Here is a 25687-nt window from a genome sequence, read left to right on the forward strand (position 1 = left end):
GAGGCGCTCACAAGTATTCCCGGCCCCGAAATTGTCTCTCTGGGGGTGGGGTCTGGGGAAGTCGAGGGAGTGGGGCCAGGTAGCACCAGACCTATCAGCAGCCCTGATCCGGGTTCTGTGAACACTGCTCAGCTAGCTCTCTTAAGTCCTGGGGTTAAAGGAGATGCCGCCGCGAGTGAAAGGCTTTTTCCAAAGCGCTCTCTCAATTCCAAGGTCTTGCGATTGTGGCTGGGCACATAAAAAAGTGTCTTCTCCCCATATGGTTAGTGTTTCCAGGTTTCGTCTAGCTCCTGCTCACCAGGAATAGAAAATTAATCACGCTGATGAAAAGACAGCATGTCGCAGGGAGGGCTGTTAAAGGAAAGTGCGGAACAGGGTCGCAGACAGAACGGGCTTCCGTGCAGACGGGTCTGCGGAATCGGCGTGCCTCTGCAGTCTCCCATCCTCGCGCTCCCTCGGCCGCCGGGAGGTGGGGACAGGGAACCGGGAAGCCCGGGAACACCCGGCTCGCCCCGCTCGCAGCCAGCAGATGGCTCCCGGGCTCGCGCTCCCTCGCTCCCTCGCCGCATCTCCAGACGCAGGGCCCGGGTGGTTTAGGAGCGAGCTGCAAGCAAGGGCGCCCGCCTGCCCGCCGCCGCCGCCGCCGCAGCCCCGCGCAGCGGCCCTCCCCGCGGTGCGCCCCGCGCGAGGGAGCGAGCGCCGGGCGCGGGGGGCCGGCCTGGGACCCGTGCGGAGGCCGGCTCTCGCGAGGTGAGGAGGAGCCGCCGGAGGAGGAGGGGGAGGAGACGCAGGAGGAGAAGGCGGGGGAGGAGGGACGGGAGGAGGGGGAGGGGAGGGGAGGAGGGGAGGGGGAGGGGGAGGGGAGGAGGGGGAGGAGAAGGAGGGCCGGAGCTGCCCCCGCCCAACCCCAGCCCGGCAGGAGCGCGAGGAAACCTTAGCCCCGCCGCGCCGCGCCGCTCTCCCCGCCCTCTCCGCACGCCTTCCGCCTTCACCTAGGGCCGTAGGTGCGGCGCGGGGCTGGGCGCTAGCTGGCCGCGGCTGGAGCAGCGCTGCCGGGAGCCGGGAGCCGCGAGCCGCGAGCCGGGAGCCGGGAGCCGCGAGCCGGGAGCCGCCGCCGCGCGCGCCCGCGCGGGATCCCCGGGTCTCCGTTCCGCCGCCGGGAACTGCGGGGAGGCGACATGTAGCAGCGGCTGCAGCAGAACCACTTCGTATTTGCAACTCTTTTTTTTTTTTTTTGAGGGGCGGGGGGCGCGGCAAAATTGTATCTCCGCCCTCGCTTTCTTGCCTACTCCCGTGCGCAAGCTGCATCTGCCTCTAAAAATTGAGGGGCTTGGGGGAGGGCGGGGGGCCGTAAATCAGAGTTGGACCGGCACTGCCCCCGCGCCTGGAGGGCCACCATGACCGAGGAGAGCTCCGAGGTTCCCAGGGAGCTGACAGGTAAGAGTGGCGCCGCCGCGGGCTTCCCTCCTCGCCTTCCCCCTGCCCTCCTCCGCCTCCCCGCAGGTCCCGCGAAGTCGCGGCGCCCCTCAGGTCGCCGCCGTGCTGGGCGGGGCGCCGGGAACTTTGCTCGCGTCTCGCCGCCTGGAAAGCCCAGTTCGGGGAGGGCGGCCGTGGGGGGCAGCGGGGGGCCCCGGAGTCCGGGGCGCCTCCCCAGCCGGGACCCGGGGTGGGGGGGAAGGTCGCCGTGGGCGGAAGAGAGGGGAGGGCTGCCTCGGGCTTGGGAGTTCTGGAAGCGAGGAGCACCCTGTACAGCGACCAGCCCACCGCCCCAAACTCGGGGAAGTCCGGGAAAGGCCAGCGCGGGGCCAGGGGGCGAGCGCCCAGTCGGTCGTCTCCGGCACCTGCCCGGCCGCAGCCCTCCCCCTCCCCCTCCCCCCTCGCCGGGCGAGGTGCTCCTCCCCGCCCCCCGGCGAGGTGCTCCTCCCACACGCGGCCTCGGGGGAGGGGGCGCTAGTCTGGAGTGCCGACTGAGCGGAGCGGGGCTTGGCTTCGCCCAGCCCGCGGGGAGCGAAACGGTTACTGGAGTGACGCATGCTCGGGCCGGGAAACTGAGGGTTAATGGTACAAGCTTATTTTAATAATAATTAACCTACCGATTCTCCCCATCCCGCATCTCAGGGAACCAGTGTGCAAGGTGACCAGTTGTTTGAGTCCCTTGAGGTTTTTTTTATGTTTTTTTTTTTTTTTTGGTGTGTGTGTTGGGGGGGTAGTTGGGCTGGATTTTATGTCTTGGGGTTTAACTTAATTACGTGGAGGGTTAAAATGGCAGAGTTAAAATGAGGTGGGGATGAGTGTTTGAAAACCCAGCGTTTAAGCGTGTGTGTATGTAGAACACGTTGTATTTTAACAAGGTGTGTGTGTCTCTGCGCGCGTGTTTTGAGCCCTAGGGACCTGTATTCCTTACTGTACCATCCTTGGCACACTACGCAGAAAGATGCTGTGTAATCGGGGCTGACAGCCGGGGGGAGTTCTGCCTGCCCATTCATCTGCACTTGAGAAATTTGCCCCGTGGTCTCTCCTCTTAGCCATAATACTTTGGAAGAGTTGTGTGCCCTCTTCCATTAGTACCTAACTCAGCAGGTGACACTTGATGTGAAGAAGGTGTTGCTAGGTTTGTATGAAAGCTTCAGCTTTTGTTAAATTAAAAAAACCCCAAAAAACCCTTACTTTTCACCCAAATTTAGGATATGAAGTTACCGCCCCCTTCCCCCACTCTGGCTTCTTCTCTCTCCCCAACCCTGTGGAGTCGGCTCCTGAGATAAAGCATCAGCTGCCTTTGCTGGAGTGAGTGGCCCATCCGGTTCTGGGAGGCTGAGGTCTTCCCAGCACCCTACCCGGAAGAGGAAAGAATGCCCAGAGTCTGTGCAGATGCCTCCCAAGGTCCTGCGAAAGTTTGGGGGAGGGCTGGCCAAAGAGGGGGGCAGATTTTTAAGTTAGTTGACCTTGAGCCCGGTAATGAAAAGTTAGGTAGTTATCAGACTCAAGAGAGAGGGGAGGGATGGAAATAAGATACCTGGTTTATGTGAATGGTTCTCAAAATAAGTCCTTTGGTATGTTTGAAAAAGTCGAGTTAATCCTTATCTAGACATGGAATTTGTGTGTTTATTGAGTCTTGCCCAGCTCACATATCCTTCAACCAAGTGACACATGCTTTTGTGACATGCCCAGTACGATTTTTCTGGGCCTTTAAATGGCCTAATTAGCCTGGGACAGGGGACATTCCTGCACCTGCTTTTCTCTAATTACAAGTGCTCACAGAGTTACACTCAGATCAATTCAAAATGGCAACCATGTGAAAACCTCAGTGTATTCCCTTAAGCTAATCCCCGAAGACAGAAAAAAATGCGGTGCGTATCTCTCTGATAATGAAAGAAATACAGGTTTTTATGAAAAATTTTAAGTGCTAAGAAGAATGAGAAGACTATCTGTCCAACCGTATTACCTCTCTGAGTTAGCTACTTTTAACCTTTTGGTGTAAAACTTTCCAGTCCTGTTCCACGTGTGTATGTTCTTACTGTTTTTTTCCAAAAATTTATTTATTCTAGAGAGAAAGCACGAGGGGGAGAGGGAGAGAAAATCCCAGGCATACTCCACATCCAGTGCGGAGCCTGACACGGGGCTGATCCCGCCACCCGAGATCTTGACCCCACCTGAGCCAAAACCCAGAGTGGGGGGGTTCAGCCGACTGCACCATCCAGGCGCCCCTCTTAAGTCTGTTTCTGATGTTCCTTTCCCACATGCCTTTTTAAGGGGGGGGAGGAGTAGCCTTTATCTGTTTCGAGCTCTGATAAGATAGGAGCTGCGTAGAGAACTCCCAGCACAGTGAGGTCCCCCACTTGTCCCCTTTCTTCCCCAAACGTCCCACCTGGTTGCTGGTCCGCCCACGAGCTGCACTTTCCCTTGTTTCCATTCTCTTCTCCATGTGGGCGACGCTCTTCCGTCTCCTTCACTCTTACCTAACAGCAGCTCTCAACTTTTGTGGTGGGTTTCCAATAAGTATATTTGATTACCGCTTCGTAAACATATTTATTTACTTAACTACATATATACTTCATTTATAATTTAAAACATAAACTGGAGTACATGGCAAATAGAAGTAAAAATTCCATTTTCTTCCTCCACCTCAGTGGATTATATAGTACACTGTACTTTGGACTCGTGGCCTATGTCCTGCTCCTTTAAGGTTCTGCTCAGGGGTCCCTTCCTCCCTGAAACTTTCGGGAATCTCCTTGTCCATGATCTCTTGGTAGTGAGTGTGGATTTGCCTAGAGGCATTTATCTGTGCTCTCTAGGTCGTAAGCACCTATGAAAGGCAGAGGCTGTCTGAGTCCCAGCACCTAGTCGAACCCTTGGCATACAGGAGCTCCTCCTGTGTCCATGTATTTGTTGAATATATGAATGAGCCAAGATGATTACAATATAGAATACAGAGCTTCGGAAGTAAAGAGGAGGTTGCCATATATAGATACTTATTTAAAGATTTTATTTATTCGTTTGACAGCAAGAGTGGGAGAGAGCACAAGCAGGGGGAGCGGCAGGCAGAGGGAGAAGGAGAGGCAGGCTCCCCGCTGAGCAGGGAGTGAGCCCGACGTGGGGCTCCATCCCAAGACCTTGGGATCATGACCTGAGCCGGAGGCAGATGCTTAACCAACTGAGCCGCCCAGGCACCTGAGGTTGCTATATTTGGAAGTAGAACGTAACCAGGAGGAGACGAGGGAAAGGGCATCCCAGGAAAGAGAATAGTACGTACAGAATCCTGGGGGTGTACAGGATGGAGATGGTGGGGATGATTGGATTGTTAAGTGTGTGTGTTGAGAAGTTAAACTGAAAAAACTGTGGAAGACCTTGAGTGGCCTGCTAGAGGGTTGAGGTTTATCCAAAAATGAAGCAACTCATAGAGCAAGAGCGATGTGATCAGACCTGTGATTTTTTGGAGGGTCCCTTTGGTAAGGGAGGGACAGAGAGCTGGTAAGTGGGACATCATGGACTTGTCTTGGGGAGAGATTCTGAGCCCTTGAATGCGGGGGTCGGGAGCTGTTTAGGAGGTAGTTCTAGGAGAGTGGGTGACTGGCTTCCTATCTGATAGGAAACAAAATTTCTAGCTTCGTTAGTGGCCAGAGGAGTGGGGAGGAGAAGGAGTTTGATTTAGGGCCTGTTCCATTTGGAGCACCGCCCGGAGTCGTTCCTGCCACCATCCAGATTTTGAAGTCTCCCCGTCTCTCTTGATTCCTCCTTTCTTGTTGTCTTTGACCAGTCTTTGGGGGTGTCGTGCTGTGATGTCTTCGGAAGGACAGATGGCCAGGATCACCCTTCCCTGGCCAAATTGTCCAGTCTGGCTCTGGTTCTTTGCCATATTTCCCAACTGTGATGTCAGGCACTCCTAGAAAATGGTAATATTTCTCTGCCACTGTGATGAACACAGAGGCTGCTAGGGGCCAGAGGCCAAGGGAGTTTTTGAATTCCTATTGTGCTTACGGTCTGCATGCAACACAGGCCTCCATGAACCTTCCTGATTGTTGCTCATGGTTTTTCTTGTGTGTGCATCCACTTGCCCAGCGAGATGATATTGTGCCTTGTATGAACTGGTATTAGGTCACATGCTTTTATATTTGCCTCCGCATCTGATCACACAGTACAACGCACATAGTAGGTGATCATAAACTATGGGGTGACTGATAGCTATCAGGCTTGTTAAAACAAACTAAAAAAAAAAAAAACGACAAACCACAATAATAAAAACAACCAAAAATACTCCTTCAAATGTTCTCCCCTCTCCAGTGTTTTTTTCTTATTAATAAAAGAATATAATGAAACTCTTTACTTCTTTCAGAAAGCATAAAGGATGTTATTGGCAGAAAGATAAAAATTGCAGTGAAGAAGAAAGTAAAGTTGGAAGTTAAGGGAGACAAAGTTGAAAACAAAGTGCTGGTAAGTATTTTCGTTTCTTACAATGTTTGGAAGTGAAAGTGTTTTTCCTCTCCATTGTTTTGATTGCTTAATTTCCTTGAAACTCAAGTGCTGTGTTTCATATTTTGCTGGAAAGTTCTCAGGGCCATTTTGTCCTGGATTAATTGGAATATCTGCCCGTTGAAAGGTAACAGTAGGATATTTACATTTTTGAGATGGAAGTTATTTCTTAAAATTGTCCCAGTCACCCACACTGAGGTCATCTCCTACAGCCTGTTTTCAAATTATTCGATTTGATGTGAAATGGAGCTTATTTATAGTTATCTTTGTTGTGGCTGGTTGTATGATTTCATTTGTGAGGACTCAGGGAGGAGTTTAAAAAATTCATCTCATGTTGGTTTAAGTAGGTAAATGTTCTCAGATGTTATATTGGAGTCCATCTCAAGGCGAAGAAGACGCCTGTTATTTCATGGGACATTTGGTGTTTTGAAGGGAAATGGCTGGTGCAGGCATTTTATCTGCTGAGATTGGATTTGGGGTCCCCCAGCGTGTGGGGGAGCTGTTAGGGGCCCAGGGGTTGGACCATGTTGGGCACAGAGTGGGGGAGGGCATCGTCAGTTATTGGACTGTACCTTTAGAGAGGTGGGGAGCCTTGTGGTATTATCGTGGCTCTTAGGTTGAGATTGTGGCAAACCTAGATTTAGCCTTAGGGGAGTACACCTTGTTTGTGTTTTTGTTGGAGAGAATATTCTATTTATCTTTTTATCATTGGCAATTTTCAAACATATGCAAAAGTAGAGATTAGCATATTGAACCCCGTGTGTGTTCATCCAGCTTAAACAGGTTTTCGTGTTTTACCAATATTGTTGATCTCCCCACTGTTTTTTTTCCCCCTCTTGGAGTTTTTTAAAACAAATCCCAAGCACCTGTCATTGAAAGAGAATATTTTTAATATTCTGTTTCTTCAGTTGAATTTGCCACAGAATCGCAAGTGTCTTTCTGATAACATCTGTCTTGAGAATCTTTTAGAATATCTGAGTGCCTTCCCCTGTAGATGGAAGGATTATGTTGTTGGTGGACGACTTCTCTTTCTCTGTGGTCCTTGTGTACAAGTCAGGATGGCAGAGAAATCGAAGTGGAAAACTTGACGGAGGGGCTTTGGCCCTGTGACAAAGCGTGTTCATGTAGCCTGCATTATTAGGGTTACCAAGAGCAGAATCAATGGGTGCCATCATTCTGATTTATTTTGCTTTAATAAAGAGTAAATTCCCTTAGAGTATATGTTACTCAGTGTTACAGGTTAGTGGTATTTTGGGGAGGTGGTAGAGGAGAGAGAAGACATTTTGTTTCCGCTGTTTGTTGTTTTATACATTTAAAGTAAATCTTTACATGGATGGATCCACCTTTATCTAAGTAAGTTGTCATTGTCAAGTAGTGTTTGCTACAACCGTCTGACCTGGTGTGTGGTATTATTTGGTATGGATACTGTTCATCATACTAGGAAGGAGCCCATGCCATGAGTAAAATCTACAAAGTGAAAATTACAAAGACAAACTTAAGTGTCCAATATAACAAAGTTAGCATCATTTACAAATGGTTATGATTAGTACTTAATGTTAAGGACCCTCCCCCATACACCCCAACCCCCCCAGCTCCCCACTCATCTCAAATAAGCTGGAGTTAAGGTTGTAACCAAATTTTACACGTCTTTGTATGTAAGCACTTATTTTCCCAAATCTGGAACCTAAGTACTTTCTGATAATTTGGCATAAACTTGTTTTGACTTTTCCTTACATGTATGGACAGGAATTATTAATTGAAATACTCGGAGTCGGACAATCTTAATAGAAATATTCAGGTCGGGGCCAAATGGTTAGTGACACACTGACCTTCACGTTGTTGATTTTGGAGTTTCTGGATTGAGAGAAGTTCAGTTACTTAAATGAAGACACTGGGGGGATCTCTTGATAATGTTCATTTCTGGCTTTCTTTGGCTGTCAGTCCACTAATACCGGGAGTAAGTGAGTTGGTTCCATACTTCAATGTGGCTTGTTTCAGTTTCCTTCTCTCACAGCGCCGTTATATGTCACTTAGTCCCCTCTCTTTACAGCGGAGACTTTATATGATCTGTAGCTTATCTTCAGTAGAGGGTTTATCTTCATCTTCCTTCTTCTCATGGTCATAGTAGCTAATATTTATTGAACATTGACCAAGTGCTAGGCTCTTTGCCCAACACTTACTTATGCATTACCTGATTCAGTCTCGCAGCAACTCCGTGAGGTGAGGTAGGCACTATTTACATCTTCATTCAGATCTGGAGAGGCTAAATAAATTGCTTCAGCTCATTTAGCTAGTTAATGACAGCTGGGATTTGAACCCACATCTGCCTCACTCAGAGCCTGTTTCACCATTATTTTTTTAAAGATTTTATTCACTTATTAGAGAGAGAGAGAGAGCATGAGTGGGGGAAGGGGCCGAGGGAGAGGGAGAAGCAGACTCCCTGCTGATCAGGGAGCCCAACAAGGATCCCAGGACCCTTAGATCATGACCTGAGCCGAAGGCAGACGCTTAACTGACTGAGCCACCCAGGCGTCCCCTGCTTCACCATTATTCTCCAAAAAAAAAAAAAGAAAATATCTTTTGGCTTGTTGTTCGCTCTGTCACCAAATGATCAGGAAGATTTGGACCTTAGAAGGATCAGGAATCCTTGTGTTTATTTGGTTTATTGATTGATGTATACGTAACTTCCAGACTGATTGAGCACGTGCTGTGTGCCATGCCTAGTGCGTGCACAAGACTTCATGTATCCAGAGCCCACAGTCTCGCTGGGGAGGTAAACATGTCAGGGGGCCGTGCTTTGAGCTGTGCTATGAGCAGAATGACTGGAGGGCGGTCATCACAGCACATCAGAGGGACCCTAGACTCAGGCTGGTGCATCAGGGAAGAGTTCTTGAAGGAAGGCAACCCTAAGCTGACAATGAGTAGGAGTAGGAGTTGCCAAGGGGAGAGAGTAGAGACGTGTTGTGGACAAAGGGAACAGAACAAACCTGGAAGCCAGAAGGGGTTTACATGTTAGAGAAACCTCCGCAGAAGTAGGGGCTGGAGCAGGTGCGAAGTGGAGAGTGGCCAGGCATGGAGGGGATGCCTGTCCTTGCTATCAGGTGAAACCGGGACCGGTTAAAGAGGTCTCTTCCCACCACCTGTTTCTAATAACCTTTCCGTGCACTTTATCCTCTGGTGTCCAGGGAGGCAGTAGGGTTCAGTGGTTAAGGACTTGGGCCCTGGAGTCACACCTGAGTCACACTGCAGCCCAGCCGCTTTATAACATTGTGAAGCCTCCTTCCTTTCGCTAATGAAACAGGTGTGCAACAGTATCTGTTTGTTCCTGGCTGCTTTGAAGCCAGGGATATGTTTTAATATGGCTTGGTGCAATGCCCAGCACATGATAAACAGCCACCGAATGATAAAGCAAGAGGAACCGAGAGATCCTACCTTGTTTTCCAAGTGGCACTGAAAATGCCACTCCAGATACCCGAGCATCTTTTGCCCTTATTTATTTATTTTTAAAAGATTTTATGTATTTATTCATGAGAGACAGAGAGAGAGAGAGAGAGAGAGAGAGAGAAGCAGAGGGAGAAGCAGGCTCCCCGCTGAGCAGGGAGCCAGATGCGGGACTCGATCCCAGGACCCTGGGATCATGGCCTGAGCCGAAGGCAGACGCTTTAACCATCTGAGCCACCCAGGCGCCCATCTCTTGCCTTTATTGAGGGGTTGAGTTCAGTTCACCATAAGGCCAAGAAGAATATTTAGAGCTATGTCTCCTTTTCAGCAGGATGGAGTGCAACTGACCAGATCTGAAATTCTGCAGGTAGGGCTCTGGTCAGATGGAATCAGAAATGCTAGGATGTGCAGGGGGCAGGGAGATCTGTGGTCACATTCATTTGGCAATCAGGGTGTTAAAGATAAACCAATGTCTTTACTATATGGCTTTTCAGAACCATTAATACATCGATGCGCATGGTTGATTCCTAAGAATGAGTTGGAGTGTGCTTTCTCAATCTTACTTGGCCAGAGACCCTAATGACTATAGGTTAGGAAACCAGGGTGGAGCAGACCTGAGCTGGGGCCTCTGGGGACAGTTAAAGGGAAGATAGAAGAGGCTGGAACAGGCTGTCCATCCTTAGGACTGCTCTCCGGGGGTACGGTCCCTGGGCCCAGTACTTTTTATCTAAGTGGCGGGCGGGTCCGCTGAAGGCCACACACTGGTACATGTCATCTGTTGCTATAATACCTTCTCTCTTGTCCGTAGGGCATGTCGCCAGGAAGTGATTTTGTCTGTCTTAGACTCTTACTCCATTTTCTCATTTGCTAGTTGAATCGTTATCCAATTTTTGTGGTACCTGGACTTTTATTTATTTATTTATTTATATTTATTTGTTTATTTAAAGATTTTTATTTATTTGAGAGAGTGAGCGAAGGGGTACAAGCAGGGGGAGTGGCAGGGGAAGGGAGAAGCAGACTTCCCTCTGAGCAGGGAGCCTGACCTGGGGCTCGCACCCAGGACCCCCGGGATCATGACCTGAGCTGAGGGCAGATGCTTAACCCACTGAGCCACCCGGGCGCCCTGGTACCTGGACTTTTAAAACTGTTTGAATTTATGCATTTTTTTTTTAAGTTAAACTTTTCAGTTTTGGATCATTGTAGATTTACATGCAGTTGTGAGAAGTCATACAGAGAGATCCTTGGTGCCCTTTACCCAGTTTCTCCCGTATTGCAAAATCACATTCAGGATATTGCTGTGCAATGCAGAACATTTCCACCACCACAAGGACTCCTCCTCCTGCGTCTCTGGGCCACACTCACGTACCCACTTCTCTGACCCCTGGGAGCTGCTAATGTGGTCTTCATTTTTAAAATTTTGTTACTTCAAAAATGTTATGTAAGTGTAATCACACAGAATATATATGCCTTTGGGGGATTTTTTTCTTTTTTTTCACCTGAGACATTCCCCCGGGGTGTGGCGTGTAGCCTTTATGTTCCCCCCCCGATCCCCGCTGGGCACTGTTCCATGGTCTGGATGTCCACTCGCCTGTTGATGGACCTGTGGGTGGTTTTCTGTTTTGGGGTTATCTGGGGGTTATTAGGAATAAAACCGAGATAGACACAGAGTTACAGGCTTGTGTGTGAACACGCATCTTCATTTCTCCCTGATGAATGCCGAGGAGTGCAATTTCAGGTTTGAATTGGAATTGCCTGTTTAGTTTTAGAAGAAGCTCTCAGCTGGTTTCCAGAGTGGCTGTATCACTGGGTAGTCCTACCAGCAACGTGTGAGTAATCCAGTCTCTCCAAGTCTTTGACAGCATTTGGTATTGCCTGGACGTTTTCTTTTTTCTTTTCTTTTTTTTTTTTTTGAGGATAATGGTTGAAAGAAAAATATTGTCAGGAGGAAGCAGGGTCCCTGGTGACCTGCTCCCACCCACGCTTCTGGTGTTGCAGGCCTCTGGGAAAGGAATGTGGTTTCCTCTTGCCCGGGTGGTGGCTCTGAAGCATGTGGAAGGTTCATCCCTGGTCTCAGCTTCGTTTCTTTTCTGTTCCATTTTGGAATTCGGGTTATATCATCTTTGCCAACCCCTTGTTCTTCCACACCCTTCATCAAATGGGCCAGCAGCAGGAAAACAGGACTGCCCTTCTTCCTAGACTGAGGAGGCGGGAGACAGGGTATCACCTGTTCGCTTGGAAACAATTCATCCATTATTCATTTATTTCCTTTTGCAAAGTTACCCCAGAATCTCTTTAATGTATTTTTTAAAAATTTGACTGTGGGTTTATAACTTTTAAGCATCTTCATTAGGTTTGGTTGGAATAACTATCAGTTAATACGAAAAATGTTAAAAGGTGTAAGGATGTTATTTCGGGGGACATGTATCCCTAAAATATGTTGGTGGCGGTGCTGTCTTCCATTAACTCAAAACATGAAGTCTGTGACCACCTGTTTATTTAAAAAATACATTCAAAGGGGGACTATCTCTCACCTAAAAGTTTTGCAGGTATCTGGCCCACTTTGTTGTGAATGATTTTAAATCTCAGATATGCTCGGATTTGGAAAGCATTGTGCTTTGGGATGAGGCCACGTTCATTTCATGTGGCCGGTTGTTTAACACTTGCCTGATTTCCCGGTCCTTCATGCCTAACACTTTCCTGATTTCCCGGTCCTTCATGCCTAACCAGCGGTATGGCCCGTGGCATGGTCATTTCTCAGACAAATAATCCGCTCTGGAATGGGTGTTTTGCGGCTACTTTCAGGCGACATCTGCCTTGGCCAGTGGTGTCCAGACTTTTTTTTAAAACCAATATTACCTTTTTAAAACACATTAATTTTCCAGGGAGCCCGTAAAGTAGAGCTATTTTAGGAGTCTGTTTTGCACATTTAGAGTTGAATCCAAAAGAGTATAAAGTCAACCAGTGATCTCAGCGAGGCTGTTTTGATGAACATAAATTAGAAATAGGAGGAGGAGATCGGATTTTGTTTTGGCTGCACAGTATAGAGACTCCTTATTCACCAGTTAAGTGGTACAAATATCACAGCTTTTAAAATAGCTGGTCCTGCCGTCTCAGGATGCTTTCCAAGTCAGGATGGCAGGAGCAGCTTTATTCTGAATTCTGTATGCATGTGGTTTATGCGGACAGCACAGCTTACCTCTAATATGTCAAACTTGTGGGCAACACATCTGATCACGCGTGTGTGTTTTCTTCCCGTGGTTATGGTAGATGGAGAGCTGAAGTTCACATCAGATGTCTGGAGACTGTGGTGGCCTCTGCAATACACTGTTGGAAGATCATTGTCCCAGGTCTTCGGGCTCACTTGCCTTTGTGGGAGGCTCTTGTGTGCCAGTTGTTGGGTAATTCGAACAGTTCCCTTTGTGGTACCATTAGGAGTTTCAACTTTTAAGGATCACTTACAATTCAGTGCTTAGGTAATTTTAAGAGCACCTGGGTGAAGTTACCCGACTCGAGAAAATTGAGCTTTAGAAAACAGCAACAACATTGACACGATCTTCAGGAGGGGGGTATCAGAGAGCACACGTTGTTGCCAAGGGGCCTGGCAAAAGTCCTGGGAAATTCAAAATAAATCCGTATTGAAGTGCTTCAGACTTTACCCCGACTCAAGGCTGGAGCTGGCTCCCACTGATTTTTGGGTAGGGTGCTGGAGGCAGGCTCTGGCTCTGGGCGTCTCTTTCCGGAAGGTACGTCTGGCCAACATGCACCTGTTACCCGAGCTGCATTGACCTTCTACTCTGTCATCTGCAACTGCCCCTGTTTCTGCTGTAGTTAGGAGAGGAGAGTCCGATGACCTTGGACTCCAACATACATCAGGCTTGGTGTAACTTTTCATTGTTCTTAAAAAGATACGCTTTTCCAGCCTCTGGGATGTTCTTAAAAAGATACTCTTTTCCAGCCTCTGGGATTTAGCCCCCCAGGGAGCAGGGCATTTAGGTCCACCGTGGGAAGGCAGGGGAAGCAGGGGTGTGTGTGAGCGATGTGAAAGGGGTATGGTGGAAATGCACGAGCCAGGAGATCTACAGAAAACATGCAATGAATAGGGAGAACTCTTTTTTTTCCCAGAGTTTCTGAGAAACAAAGACTTTAGCGAAGGGTTGCTGTAACACTTTCATTTCATTGGAAACGCTGTTAATATCTATTGTTAAAGTAGATTGAAAAATGCAACTTTATAAAATCTGATGAAGGGTGGAAGATTTGGTCTCCCCACCTCCATCACCCTCCCCTTTCTAAAATGCTTGTTCTCTTTTAATAGAGTATAAGAATTTGGTTTGGTGTATATAGAGTGTATTGTCTAAATCTTTGTTACTGTGCCCTATTTTTCTTTCTCTCTAAGTAGATCACTTCCCCCAACTCTTTGAGAAAAGAGAGGTAAAGGGGGGAAAGGATGCATAGGGTAGGGTGTGTGTGCGCGCGTGTGTGTATGTGTATAAAACAGTCTGTTCACCTTCACCTACTGGGTCCTTTTTCTTATTTTTGTGTTTTGAGAGAGAGTTTTTCTGTTTTGAAGACATTGTGCCTTGGTGAACCCTGGCCTGCAGGTGTCTTGGTCTCTTTAGCTCTTGGTAGGCGCACAGTGTGTCCTCTTAGAGGTGGAAGCAGGGGCACACACGTCCTCAACTGTGCTTAGAGCTTTTCCAGTCTGTGGCAGAAGTGGAGATGAGCATGCTTAGTCCCTACTAAGGAGGCAAATATATCTGTTTCTGCTGACTCCTGGGCCTGGGGGTCTCAGGAGACATGTATGGGTGTCAGCCGGGGTTAGTGCCCGTGTCCTCTGCGTGCCCTCTGGTGTGGGGGGCTGACTTCAGCTGACCCCAGGGAAGGGTGCTCAGATCTTGCTGCCCTCCACGGTTGCCCAGACGGTCTTGGGACTGGAGGACTCTTAGTGGCCATCTAACCATGTACCCTAGCCTACAAGAAGTTTCTTTAGTGACATCCCTGGGTGTCCACTTTTTGCTTAACTATTTGCAGAGATGAGAAAAACAAGAGTCTCAGAAAGCCCTTTGTTAGTTTGGGCTGGAACCTGCTTCTCAGTGACTTGTCCGCATTCATTCTAGCTTAGTCTTCTGGAACATCACAGAACTCGCACCTTCCCATCAGTGCAGGTTCAGGCCTTTGAAGATGGTTGTCCTGTTTTCCCTTGGTCTCTCGGTCCTCAGGCTGAATACGCTCACTTCCCGCAGTCTTACTGGAGGACGATGTTGCTTTCAGAGTTTTCACTGCTCTGATCAGCTCGCTTCCGAATCATCCTACTTTGTCAGTGAGCCTTTTAAAATTGTGGGTGTTTTGGGATCGCAAGTATTTGGTAAACCCTGTGAAAATGAATTAAACAGAATTTCTCGGAGCCTTCAGTGGGCTCCTGTGGATTGCGTCTCTTGACGGGGGATGTAATATGTGTCATCACAGAATTGTCCCTCGAGACCCTGTAGGAAACATCAGTGTATTGCGGTCTGCCAAGTGAAGTGTATCAGCTACACATTGCTTGGGCGCTGAAAACATTTTCTTTTTGTTGTTTTTTTTTTAAAAATTTTGGAAGTATCTGGGCTATTCGCATTACTCAAAAGTTATATAGGAAAGCAAAACTGAAATATCACCTAGGCGATCAATTCAGAAGTTACAATTGGAAAAAATATCAGTAAGTATTTTTATATTTTTCTACACATATGTACGTATAAATGTATGACATTTTAAAAATGGAGTTATGAATACTATTTGGTACTCTACTTTAGAACTTTAGTGTTTTAGGTCAAAGTTTTCCATGACAATAATGTGTTTATATTGTATATATATTAATATTGTATATGTGTAATGTCTACGTTAAATAATATGTATCTGTGTTTTGGATTCCTGCATGGCACTTCATTAATCGCTATAATTTAACACTTATTATGAGATACTTAGTTTGCTTCCAGAATTTTGCCCTATAAATGAGTACATCCTCCCATTTATTTCTCTTGGATGAATTCCTGGAAGTGGAATTGCCGCCTGACAGGCTTTCTAAGGGATACGTTTTTCACCTGATTGTTATTCAGGAAGTCTCAATGGAGAGTAATTCCCCTAACCACATCCATTTTATTGTCTTAAAAAAAGACTGGCTCGTTCTCTTTGTCCAAGTGCTTGTATTTCTTAGGCCGGCACTCCTCGGACCCTCACTCCCGAGGCAGACTTTTTTTTTTTTTTGGCACTCTAAGGCGCTTTCCCGTGTGCCTGTGGGATGTGTGGTCTTTACTCCTGTGGCCTGTTTGCAGGCTTAGAGTCCTTTGGTTCTTGTGTCTTCTGGTGACTGCAAATGGGCTTCCAGAATCAGAGCCTTTTTTTTTTTTTTTTAGCTTTTTAAAAAATTCTTAGTGCAGTGTAGATGACATACACGTAGCGTGATGCGACAGTTCTGCGTGCTGTGCTCTGCTTGCTATGCTCAGTTTGCTTGTCAAGAAGAGTCACGGCTCCGGACTGTCACTGTCCCGGAATCAGCATCTTCTTTCCCTGAGCCGCGCCCTAACCGGTGTGAGACTGGGTTGTAGGATTTCGATCTCTGATCTTTGCCCCTGTCCTGGGACTTTCTTCCCTTGGGTCCTTGACTGCTCTTTATAAACGGTCATCGAGCAGATTTGCGAGTGATAAGGCCCACCACGCCACCCTCAGAAGCCTCGTGGCGGAGACTCCTGAGTTCATGAGCATGGACAGCTAGCCCTGCCTCCCCGAGGAGAGCTTCGTATCATCACGAAAGGAGACACTACTTTTCTTCCAGACAGTTGTGAAGGCAATTTACTTCTCCTGCGTGTCGCTAACACTCAGTCTCTTCCGTCGTGTGGCCCTTCCCTGGTCTTCTGTTCCCACGTACCGCCCGTCCCTCTTCGCCCTCTCCCTACCCTCGCACCCCGGGTGGGGGCACGTCCGGGCGAGGACCTGGGAGTGCTCCTCCGTGAGCAGCTTCTCGGAGAGCCCCTTCTTCCTCATGTTCATGCAGGTTCAGCCTGCATCTCTCTCCTTCCAGAGCCGTCGCTGGGGCCCACTCTGCCTGTGGTTCGGCGAGGTTCCTCAGGGACCCCCTTATTACTCCTCAGAGAGCAAGCCCACGAGACTCCTTCCTTCCTCAGGGCCGCGTTCTTCGTCCCTTTGTGGAGGCGGCCGGGGAAGACGAGCCCGGGGTGGGGGGGCCGCTGTGGTCTCCCGACCCCATCCGTCCCACGGTGGTTGTCACTAGCAACCCAAGAAAGATGTCCTCTTCCCTCATGGGAAGAGAAAGGGACCCCGACCTGGGGAGAGCCCCCCGCCGGTGCTGGCTTGCCTGCTCGATCCGGGACGCTTCCGTTGGGCCCCTGGGGCTGCCCGCCACTTTTCCTGCAAACCCCGGGGCGGGGGGCGCCGTTGCCGTTCTTCGCCCGCGTCCTCGGGGTAGCGGAAGGCTTGCAGTTTGGGGAGACTTTCGGTGCAGCTCTGCTCACCACCTCCCCGGCTGGTGACCATCGAAACTCGCCTGCACGGAAGGACTGCCAGGCGTTGCTGCTGCTGTGGACTTGTCCACTTAGGTCTCTTGGGCGCCCTGCTCCTTCTCAGGACTTCTGTGCCCTCAGAACTCACCGTCTGAATGAACTGTGCGCTTCCGAGAGCCGCTTCCTTGTCCGCACTTGGCCGCTCTGGAGGAAACTTCCCGAGTCTCCGTAGCCCCCGGCCCTCTCCTGGGACGCCCCCCTGACGGGCGGTCTTCAGGCCCCCTCGTTTTTCCGACAGGGCCTGGGTGCGAGAGGCTGGGCCAGGCTTTCCTGTCCGGCCTGGCTTGTTCTCGAAGCACCTGGAGCAGAGGACAGGCCGTTAGCACCTTGCCAAGTAGAGTTTGTCAAGCATGGTTCTCGCTGTCGAGGTTTAATGAAAGTGACATCTGTCTTCATCCCCGACGTCTGTGGGTTGTCCGCAGCGCTGAGCCAGTGTGTGATGTCCCCGGCGCTGTGCGCCCGAAGCCTTCGCGCCCGGTTCCTCCCTGTCTGCCTCCGCGTTGCCCGCGAAGAGCCAGTTTCTCGGTCCGTCAGAGCAGGGCTCTACTTTCCGTGTGCTGGAGAGGGGCGCCTGTGTGGCTCCCTTGTTAGAGCGTCTGCCTTCAGCTCAGATCGTGGTCCCGGAGTTCGGCTCCCCCCCCTCCGCTCCCCCTGCTGGTGTTCTCTCTCTCTGTCAGATAAATGAAATCTTTCAAAAAATTAAAATCATGTTCCGGAGAGCGTTGCCTGTGGTGTAGTTAGCCTTAAATCCAGGGATGGCTTTCTTTTTTTTTTTAAAATGTCATCATGGACTTTTTATGCTTTCCATTCTTGTAGCAGCTTTGTGTGTGTTACTGGATTAGTCTGCCTGGATTTGAATTCTGAAATGGCTTTGTGTTAGGCTCTAACCTTAGGCCAATGATTTACTTCTCCTTGCATCACTTTGCTCATCTACAAAATGGGTGTAATGATAGAATTTCATGGATTTGATTTGAAGATTAAATGAGAGATAACATAGAAAATATTTTAAACAGTGTCTGGCCTGTAGGAAGTCATCAGTGAATCTTGGGGCTCATGGCTTTTGGGAGGGGTGGTACAGTGATGATGTATAATGCTCTGATTGCAAGAATCTGATTGTATTTCCATAGTCAGAGATGGCTTTGGTGTATTTCATATAAATATTCTAAAAGGTATGTCTCCTTTGCATCTTCTCCTGGTCCTGGGCAAGATACTTGTGTGGACATTTTCTCTGCTCAGAGCTTTTTAAGCTGGTATCGGTTTTTTGATAGAAAGGGTTTTAGGGGGCACCTGGGTGGCTCAGTCAGTTGAGCGTCTGCCTTCGGCTCAGGTCATGATCTCAGAGTCCTGGGATTGGGCCCCGCGTCAGGCGCCCTGCTCAGTGGGGAGTCTGCTTCTCCTCCCTCTGCCCCTCCCCACCGCTTATGTGTTCTCTCTCTGTACTCTCTCTCAAATAAATAAAATCTTAAAAAAAACAGGTTTAGGATTTTTTCACTCTGCTGCTCTTGAGGAAGGTGCATTGTTTTTGAGAAACCTTTCTTTAGGAAAGGTTTTAGTAAGTACGTTGTTGAGGACTATGTCTCTGAGGGCAGTATTGTGCATTTTCGGTGGGCATCTTTTCTCACCTCCTTTTTACTGCCAATTCAGGTGTGTTCAGAAATACACTCAAGCCCCTCTTTCACTTCCAAGTTAGTCAGATTTCAAAAAAAAAAACTCCAAAACTCCACGAAAATCAGTAGTTGGCTCTTGTTCATCCCCACAGGGCTTTGTTGGCCCCTTTGGGTCCCTGCTGTCTGTTCTTGGGGCCTAACTCCAGTTGCTATTTCCTGCATGTCAGTCATGATTGCTCTTTGTTCTGGGGCGTCACTTGGGTTCACTGGCTTATGTAGCTCTGCTTTTCCACATTAGAGCATCCCTGGGCATGCGGGATTCCTACCTTCTCAACACGTTTAGGTCAGGGTTGATCAGCCTTAGCGCTATTGACATTTTAGCCCAAACAGTTCTTTGCTGTAGGGGCTGCCTGTGCATCATAGGACATTCAGGAGCATCCCTTACCTCCACCCACTAGATGCTAGCAGCGTTACCTTCCTTCCGGTTATGACGATTAGAAGTGTCTTCAGACATCCTTAGATGTTCTCTGGGTGACAGAATTGCCCCTGATTTGAGAACCACTGGTATACATCAGTGGGTCCCAAAATGTCCGAGAGCAGTACCTCGTTATATTTGTTGATAGAGTTCTATCTAAGTCTGGAAATGTACTGTTCTGTAATACAATTATGGTTAATTGACCTAAAAACCCATATGCATTTTAAAATACTTATTTTTGAAGTATTTAGGTAGTTAAATCTATATAAAACAAATTGTACCAAATGGAAGTTTGTCTTAAGACACCTAATAGGTTCCCCTCGTGGTTTTCAACGTGTGGTTTTGAGACCTGCACATTAGCATCACCTGGAAACTTCTTAGGAATGCAGACTCCTTTGGGTCCCATTCGGCTGAACCGCAGGCTCTGGGAGTGGGGCTCAGCTGTCTGTTTTCACAAGCCCTTCAGATGGTGGTGATCCACACGAAACTCGAGAAACTCGGGATTAGATTCTTAAGCCCCCATTAGAGACCTGTGGAGTAAGTCTTACTGAGAAATCATCGTAACCTGTCATCTGCAGGACTTGAGAATCTGCTTAGGAAAATGACGTTTCCTCGGCAGGTCGTGCTGGGTGTCTGTTCCTTCTGAGCCTGCCCTGTCTGCAGCTTGCTTTTGGGGTTCTCCTTCCCTCAGCATCCCTGTGCCGGGTACAGGAAAGCCCATCCCCTGACTGAACGAGGGGTGGTCGTGCCTGACCCCCAAGGCAGTAAGTCATCCAGCAGTCCCACAGGGCTGATCTGTGTTGGACAGAGGTGCTTCTTCAGGGAGAGAGGAGTGGTGGGAGGGGGAAAGGCAGATAGATGGACAGACAGACAAAGAGAAGGAAGAAGAAAGCTGAAGGCACAGGCAGTAAGAGGCCCTGTGGAGGCAGAAGCCGTGGGGCGTGAAGAGGCTGTTAATGAGCCTGTTGCCGGCGGCAGGAAGAGCAGAGCAGGATGGGGGTGGCTGGAGTGACCGAGCTCTGCCTGGATGGCTGCTTGGGAAAGACGGCCTGAAGTTGAGTGAATGCTTGAAGCGAACATACCCAGGAACAGTGGTTTTTAGTTTTCTACGAGGCCCAGGGATTCCTGTCTTGCTTCTCCAAAGAGCCTCATCTGAGCCCATAATGACCCGAGACATCCTCCCTCCATATCTATTCTTCGTGGCCTGTAAGAACCCGACGAATAGATAACACGTGTTAGGAGACCAGGTGGGCTCTGCAGGCAGGTTCACGGCCGGCTGCTTCCCCAGAGCAGAGATTCTCCGCCCGGCTGTTCTTCAGAGGCACCTGGGTAGCCCCCCGCCTCGTCGGCACGAGATCTTCAGAAAGAGTTCAAGTCGACACTGCAGGAAAGAATACCGCATGTGTCATGTCGACTTCCCCAGGGCGTGTTTCAGAAAACCTTAGACCCTGCTTCACTTCCTTAAATCCGACCAAAGAGGACAACTCATTGTTAATTTGTTCCGGGGATCGATTGCTTTGACTTGAGTAACATTTTCTCTCAACATTTTCTGATGAGGACTCGCAGTGCTATCTCTTTTAAGGGAGAGTCAGAGCCTTAAAAAAAAAAAAAAAAAAAAAAAAAAAGGCACTAGAAGTAGAAGCAAGCGAGTGTTGAAATCAGCCTTGTGAATCATTTTCTAACAATTCAGTGGACCTAAAGAAATTTCTTTTTAGTTTGAATTAGTGGCACAGGCCCTTGCTCAGCCCCTCCCTTATTCTTCTTGTCATCTCTCCCTCCCTCCTTTTCCCGGTAAAACCTGGAACAGAATACAAGTACCTTCATGCAGCATATCCACCGGATTCTTTCACACAAGTCACTCCAGGGGAGGAATGTGTGGAGATGCAGAATATTTTACTGGTTGCTCAGATGGTGTGCTGACCCCACTGGGGCAATGGATTATGGGAATGTAGGCCAGTGGCTTTTTTTCAAGCCCAAATTAAAAGCTTTGGGGCCTGGGGCGCCTGGGTGGCTTAGTCGGTGAAGCGTCTGCCTTCGTCTCAGGTCATGGTCTCAGGGTCCTGGGATCGAGCCCCGCGTCGGGCTCTTTGCTCGGCGGGAAGCCTGCTTCTCCCTCTGCTGCTGCTCCCCCTGCTTGTGTTCCCTCTCTGACAAATAAATAAAATAAAAGATCTGGGGCCCACCTAGGGCATAATCAGGATTCTCTTATCCAACTCATATCCTTGAGGAGGTTGTACACCGAGAGCCCAGGACTCTTTCCTTATTGTATCTTTGTGTCAAGCACTCCTACCCCTTAGTGATCTTTTCGTGGTATACAGGCGTATTTGCCCAATAAACGAGCCAGGCCTGGAGTACAAATCTCAGGCCCAAGCTGGTTTTCCCAGAGTGCCTCTGCTCAGCAGCCTTATCTGGCGTCACCCATCTTTAATTCAGCGTCCTGCAGGATGTGGGGATCCGTCACAGTGGCGCGGCAAGGCAGGGGACCAGGCGGCTGCAAACACTTGAACGGGGCTCTGTGCTTCGGTCCGTGATGAGTGCGGTGGAGAAAGCCAGCGGGTGTTCCCCGACGGGCGGGTTTGAGCGCAGCTGCCCGTCGCACTGGCTGGTGACCCAGGGGCTCATGAGCTGCTTTCAGGAGCAAAGCTGCGGCCGCATCCCACCACGTGCCCCTGGACGCCGTGGGTGCCGCTGCCTCAGGAATCTGAGTCCTGGTGCACATGGTGGGCTTTTCTTCTTTCCCCTTCTACACATCATTTCCGAGACGCTGACTTATTTCCTGTTTGTGAAGGCGGGGTTTCATCGTTTACACGGGAGGGAAACAGCACGTCCTTTCAACTTTCAGCTGGCTGCTTGGATCTTCCCTTCCCTGGGAAGATCATTTCTCTTCCCATCGTGAGAGCCATTCCTGCCGGCTCAATGAGAAGATTTCTGAGGCTTTCAGAGATGACACTTCGTTTCTTTTGTGTGATAAAATTATAATGTGTGATTTTATTTTCTTATTTTTTTCCTAAGATTTTATTTATTTAAGAGTGAGAGTGAGAGAGCATGAGTGGGGGGGAGGGGCAGAGGGAGAAGCAGGCTCCCCGCTGAGCAGAGAGCCTAGGACCTTGGGATCATGACCTGAGCTGAAGGCAGACACTTAACCCACTGAGCCACCCAGGCGCCCCTATTTTCTTATTTTTGAACAAAGCTGTCACCTAAAATTTCACCTACAGTTAATGGAAATACCAAGAAAGCATCTCATATCCCATGGGTTCTACCAGCGACCCCTTTCCGCGCATACACCGGAAGAAACCCTGTGTAGCTCTATGCCTCCGTTCCCAAACTGGGGACCAGATCCTGCTCCTGAGATAGGAATAGATGTGCTGGGAGCAAAGTGGCCCATGCCTGAGAACTTGGACTCCGCATTTCCCAAACTTGAACAAGTTTCGCCACTTCTCTGTTCTTGGACCCTTTAGCATTCTGACTTAATATACATTGCACATTTCATAAAGCACCAAGTCCCATCTCCTAGGACACCAGTGTTCTGAGGAACTCAGAGAAAAGCTGCCAACTCATTTCAGTTTTGTTTTCTTTGACACAAGGAACTGTACATTAGAATTTACCATCCCTTTGAACTGTTGTCATATCTGCTTCTGACACCTTGCAGATTTGCCAATTGGAAAAAAAAATCAGTCAAGAAGAGGCACATACTTCTAGGGAGATGATTGAATTTTTTTTTTTTTTCCTTTTGCCAGATAATTATTGTGCACCGTCCGTGTTTTGGGGGAAGAAGGTGGTTACCTGGGAACTGACTGGGGGTGAAGTCAAGGAAGAAGCCCTTTTTCCAGGGACCTCCTCCATTGGCTTTGGTTTGAGAAGACATTGGGTCTGCTTCTTAGAAATGTTCAGTGTAATTTCAGAACACTTTGCTTTAAGAAGAGTATTGAGAAATGGGGCAAGGGAAGGTTTCTTAAATACCTGAGTCTCCCTGATTGTGTGCACTTTCTGTTATGAGACTGCCCCCCCCCCCCCCAGTACTGAGCAGCCCTCATGGGTGGGGGGGGGCTGCCACAGAGGAGAGGATGTAGATTTAGTATTTGTGGTCCTGAATTGGGGGGCAGTGGATAAAAACTACCAGGGATTGAGGATGGTCTCAGAAAAATCTCCCCAATGGCCAGAGCTGTCCAGTAATAAAATGCGCTCGTCTGAGTACGGGGTAGGGGAGGGGTTCGAGCTCATCAGAGCTGGACAAGTTCAGGTATAGATTGCTCAACCTCTCGACTGGGATGCCCTAGAGGACATCCGAGTATGAAAACGCCCCCCTTTGATCTAAGATCCCAGGATTCAGAGTTTTCACTGCTAATATGTCAAAGAATGTATGGTAGAGCATATTAAATATCACAGTTCTCCTGTTATAAACTTAGGCCAGGCCAGAGCGGTTGCTGAGAACCATTGAGTCTCCACTGTGTGGATTGGTTCTGTGTCTTTGCACTGAAGGTACTTTATCACTTTGGTGAGGTTGAAAGCAAATTGGGAAGTCTGGCCCTTTGGCTTCTGATGGATTTGCTGCTTTGAGTTCCAGTAGAGATGTGAGAAGCTTTTTGAAGCCTGTTTCGCAGGGTTTGATTTTGACATGTTTTGACACTTGTGGATCTTACCCTGAGCAGAATTCTCTGCCTGCTGTGCCAGTGGCAGAAAAACAATGGGCATCGTCTGTCCATCTAGATGGGGAAAGACGCTGGGGTCCTCAAAGAGCCATTTTTGTTTTGGAAGATTGGGCATCGGGAGACCCGAGGGTTAGTGCTCACGGCCCAGTTGGCCCAGCTCTGCTGTTTTTTTTAGCTGATGGTGTGGGGATGGCCGAGGGTCCTTCCAGGGGTGCGTGAGAGCCCGCGGGAAGCAGGGCTGTTGGTGTTTTAGAAGCAAAGGGCCCAGCTAGTTCAGTTAGTGATACAGGAAGAGTTTCCTCCTTGCAAGACCCTCATTTCTTCGCATTTCCAAAGGTAAGATGGTGCACTAGGTCCTCCCGCCCAGCCTGAGGTGAAGTATTCTCACTTGTCTTAACTGACTTTAACTTTGTTGAGTAGGTAAAACAAGTGACAAGTTGGTGAGCCGGGGACTCTTGCTTCTCAGACGGGGCTGCCCCTGGAAGAACTGTATTGCTCTTATGCTCAACTTTGGACTTCTAAATTTTATGGAGTGAGTTGCATCCAGTGGAGCCCGTGGATAATTTTTTACTTCAAAGTTGTTTTTGGTAGGGGGTCCCTGTTGCTCAGCTGGTAGTGCAGAATAACGCAATACAGTGTTGCTCTCATGGGGACATGGAGGTCACTGTCATCCTTTGTGAACGCGTAGGCATTGTGTAGGCTGCCGTCCCAGGACTGTCTGTTGCAAGACCGCCAGGAGAGTGGGGCCCGTGCCTGTCTCTGTCCCTGATACCATCATGTTCATTGAGCTGCTCTTTGCCCTGGACATTGAGTCTTGTTTGTTTGTTTTTTTGTTTTCAACTTAAAAAAAAATTATGCTCAAATACACATATAACCTAAACTTACCATTTTAATCATTTTAAGCGTACCCTTCAGTGTGAAGTATATTCACAGTACCACCAACACCACTGTCCATTTCTGGAACTTTCTCATCACCCCAAAAAGAAATTCTGTACACATTAAGCAGTAACTCCCCATTCCTCTCTTCCCTCTGCCCCTGGAAACCACCTTTCTGCTTTCTGTGTCCATAAACTTGTCTATTGGCGGTACCTCCTAGAAGTAGAACCGTACAGCACTTTTCCTTCAGTGCCTGGCTTCGTAGTAGTGTTTTCGAGGTTCATCCACACTGTATATTGGACTTTATTCCTTCTTTTGGCTGAATAACGTTCCATTGCATGGATGGACCACATCTTGCAAATCTGTTCATCTGTCAACAGACACTTGGGTTGTTTCCATGTTTCGGCTGTTGTGCTGTGAACGTCGACGTACTGATCTCTGTTTTCATTTCTTTGGGGGTGTGTACCAGACAGTGAAATTGCTGGTAATTCTGTGTTTAACTTCTCGAGGAGCCACCAGCCTATCTTCTGTAGCGCCCTGGGCATTAATGCCTGTGCTTGTAAGAAGTGTGCTCACATATTTATCAACCATTTGGAGCTTCAAATTGGAGAAGTGATCAGAGTGTATTTGTCAGCACTCCCATTACGCACTTCTATTCTTTCATGAAACTTATTATTTGTCTTCCTTGCCTGTCACTTGTTTGGGTCCCTGTGTTCCTCAGTTAGTTAGACCATTCCCTGACCTGATCTGCATTTCTCCACCTGTGGCCACCTTTTTGGTACTTTTTACAGCAATGGTTGTTTGCTGGTACATTGGTTAGCTGTGCAACATATTCTCTAACACGTCACTTAAAAAAGGAGCTCAGTTTACGAGAAACACACTGGAATGATTTCCAGGTCCTGTTGTGCCAGAGTTTAAGATCTGGTATGTTTTGTTAATTTTGCTTGGTGGCAGAATGGGAAGTATTCCTGCTGTAAAAAATACATGGTTGTTTGTTTGTTTGTTTTTTTTTTTTTGAGATTTTATTTATTTGAGAGAATGAGAGAGAGCACATGAGAGGGGGGAGGGTTAGAGGGAGAAGCAGACCCCCGGCTGAGCAGGGAGCCCGATGCGGGACTCGAT

The 25687-nt window shown here is 48.5% G+C and overlaps 1 protein-coding gene across 1 annotated transcript in view; it reads left to right on the forward strand.

Annotated features, from left to right (window-relative positions):
• Positions 1-1102: 1102 nt before the first annotated feature.
• Positions 1103-25687, forward strand: part of CARMIL1 (capping protein regulator and myosin 1 linker 1) — a 314559-nt gene continuing 289974 nt past the window's right edge. The window contains exons 1-2 of the mRNA XM_035728384.1: positions 1103-1437; positions 5831-5928. Of these exons, the coding sequence (XP_035584277.1) occupies positions 1398-1437; positions 5831-5928 (138 nt within the window). The 5' untranslated portion in view covers positions 1103-1397. The remainder of the gene's footprint in view (positions 1438-5830; positions 5929-25687) is intronic.

This window comes from Zalophus californianus, chromosome 7 (genome assembly GCF_009762305.2).
Source record: "Zalophus californianus isolate mZalCal1 chromosome 7, mZalCal1.pri.v2, whole genome shotgun sequence".
Taxonomy (NCBI): Eukaryota; Metazoa; Chordata; class Mammalia; order Carnivora; family Otariidae; genus Zalophus; species Zalophus californianus.